The sequence below is a fragment of the Octopus bimaculoides genome, chromosome 13 (assembly GCF_001194135.2).
Source record: "Octopus bimaculoides isolate UCB-OBI-ISO-001 chromosome 13, ASM119413v2, whole genome shotgun sequence".
Taxonomy (NCBI): Eukaryota; Metazoa; Mollusca; class Cephalopoda; order Octopoda; family Octopodidae; genus Octopus; species Octopus bimaculoides.
In genome coordinates this window covers 19,120,219-19,122,971 of record NC_068993.1, presented here as the reverse complement: position 1 = coordinate 19,122,971, position 2,753 = coordinate 19,120,219, and the positions used below count along the sequence as shown (strand labels likewise).

The 2,753-nt window shown below is 31.0% G+C and overlaps 1 protein-coding gene across 3 annotated transcripts in view; it reads right to left on the bottom strand.

Annotated features, from left to right (window-relative positions):
- Positions 1–2,753, bottom strand: part of LOC106880385 (uncharacterized) — a 103,173-nt gene that overhangs the window by 3,001 nt on the left and 97,419 nt on the right. For all 3 annotated transcript variants that reach the window (XM_014930296.2, XM_052972366.1, XM_052972367.1), the window contains one exon: positions 236–413. In XM_014930296.2, coding sequence (XP_014785782.1) covers positions 236–413 — 178 coding nt within the window. The remainder of the gene's footprint in view (positions 1–235; positions 414–2,753) is intronic.

Genomic DNA, 2,753 nt, shown 5'->3' with positions numbered 1-2,753 from the left:
GATGTATATATATATATCATTACCATAGAGTCTTTTGAAGAGATGCGTTTCAGATTATGTGATTTAGTTTAAGAATGTGGATTACATGAGAATATATGAATGCGTTTTATGTAAAGGCTAACTTCTATATATATTTTATTACGTTCTGATGATGATAGCCTTACTTTTGGTAATAATATTAATAATAAATTAATTAATTAATTAATTAAACCATTTATGAAAGAATTTTACTTACCAGTAAAACCAGGAGCACATTGACAGTCATAACTGTTTTGTAGGTCAATGCATGTTGCACCGTTAGTGCAGTTGTTTCGCTGGCAGTTGTCTATAGAAGTTTCACAAATTCTACCAGTGTAGCCTTCTATACATTCGCAGATAAACAAAGAAGAGTCATTTCCTACACTGCATGTAGCCTGGTTAACAAAAAGAAATTTCAGTTGAAAGCAGTACAAAATATAAACAATACATAATCAGTGTATAATACAAGAACTGAGAATAGAATCGATGCGAGGGTGAAGAATTGAGAGCACATGCAAATTATAGCGAATGATCACATGTTGTAGTACAAGCTAGCAGAAGAATTTTTATGGTTGCTCTTTCGGCTAGATATAGCAGCCAATCTGCATTTAAATCACTCAGTATCATCTGAGTCAAAGAAAAAAAACACATTGAATAATAAAGTCTTAGGTGACATTGCTTCTTGTAAAAATACTACAAAGTTTTTGATCAATGCATCACCTGGATCAGGATTGATCGGGGAAGTAAGCAACAACAATTATAGAAAAGCTTCAGAACACATCAAGTCCTATTAGTAATTTGTTTTCATGCAGATCGTGTAGTAATTTTGCAGTAGTGATAGTTTGACAAAGCATTCTGTGTACAGAAGTCTCTTATCATTATAAAATATATTACTTTCCCTTTCTGTTTTACAACATATATTTTATCCTGGTTTTTTGTTTAATATCATATTTCGCTTTAATTTATGTGCTATTTTTATCGGATATAGTTTTCTGCTCTAGTAATTTAATCAATAAACAGAAACGGAATTCAATATGTTTCTGGAGAACATTTAACATATATAACAACTATAGTCACATTATAAGATGAAGTATAAGTTTCTCTCTCTCTCTCTCTCTTTCTCTCTCGCTCTCTCTCTCTCTCACTCTCTCTCTCTCTCTCTCTCTCTCTCACACTCTCTCACACACTCACTCTCAAAACAACCACTCAGCATTTGCCTTCCATTGTTAATCAGCAAACCCAGAATGTATCTTGAATAGATTCATTCGTTCACGATCTGTTCATTGGAAAGATATATCAATAGATAGGTTCACACACCAACTAACGAACGTGAAAACAAAACAACTCAAGCATTTATCACCTAAATCCCAACAAACGCCTTTACCCCCGATGAGTTACACACAGCACACGCACACACATATGTATGTATGTATGTATATACGTATGTATATATATACGTCAAGACACAACAAGTGTTACATATTGAGTAACAAACGACTGACGGAGTAATTAGTTACAAAAGCATCTTCATGTCACGCGAGGTAACATTCAGTAAAAATTAAATTTCGTATTTTCCTAAAAGCTTCATATTTGATGTGACTAGCTTCTAGCTTCTATAATTGAAACAGACATGAAATTATAGCCCCGACGACTATTTGTGACAATGTGTCTAATAGTTATTAAATATCTAGCTTACATGAAATGTCTCGCTTACATTTCGTGTAAGCGTATCTATCAATTGAACATTTACTGGCTGGTATTTAAGCGGGCCTGCTAATATTCCCGCAGGAGAAGTCTCTAGAAATATTTTGTCCTAATATTCTATGACAGTTATTTTATGTTGCTAGAGAATATGGTGGCTCTGTTCGTTTGTCCGTTAATCATTGATTTATATCAAAGTTACAAGCGTTCTCAACTGGTCGTGCGTGACAAAGTGTCTGTTGCGTACTCAGTGATGAAGTAGCTCACTGTCATGAATAAAAGACGAAACCTGTAGTGCCTAGGTTCATTGTGAGACTTTTAATATGCCTTAATCGGTAACGTCAGCAGGAACAGCACCAGCAACGCCATCAACATATAACCTTTGTTTTCCATGCGAGTAAATTTGACAGGTGCTGACAAGACACAGGATTGTGAAAAGCTCTATTCACTTCCAGACACCAGTCACTTTACTGACAGTACATTACTTAGGGAAATGTTCACAGCGACAGCATATATACATACTTATATATACAAGCATATATATATATATATATATATATATATATATATATATATATATATATATACATACATAAATATATATATATACATATATATATATATATTTATATATATATATACATATATATATACAAATAAATATATACACACACACATATATATATATACATACATATATATATTGACGTATATATGCATACACAAAACATATACATATATATACATACATATTGTATTTACATATATATTCATATATAAACATACATAAATATACATCCATATATATACATATATATATGTATACATGTCTATATATAACATATATATATATGTATATATATATGCGTATATATATATAAGCATAGATATGCATATGTATATATGCAAATGTAAGCATATATATGTGCATATAAATATATATATATATATATGCATATAAATATGTATATATAGCATATATATATATATATATAGAGAGAGAGAGAGAGAGTGAGAGAGAGAGATATGTATAT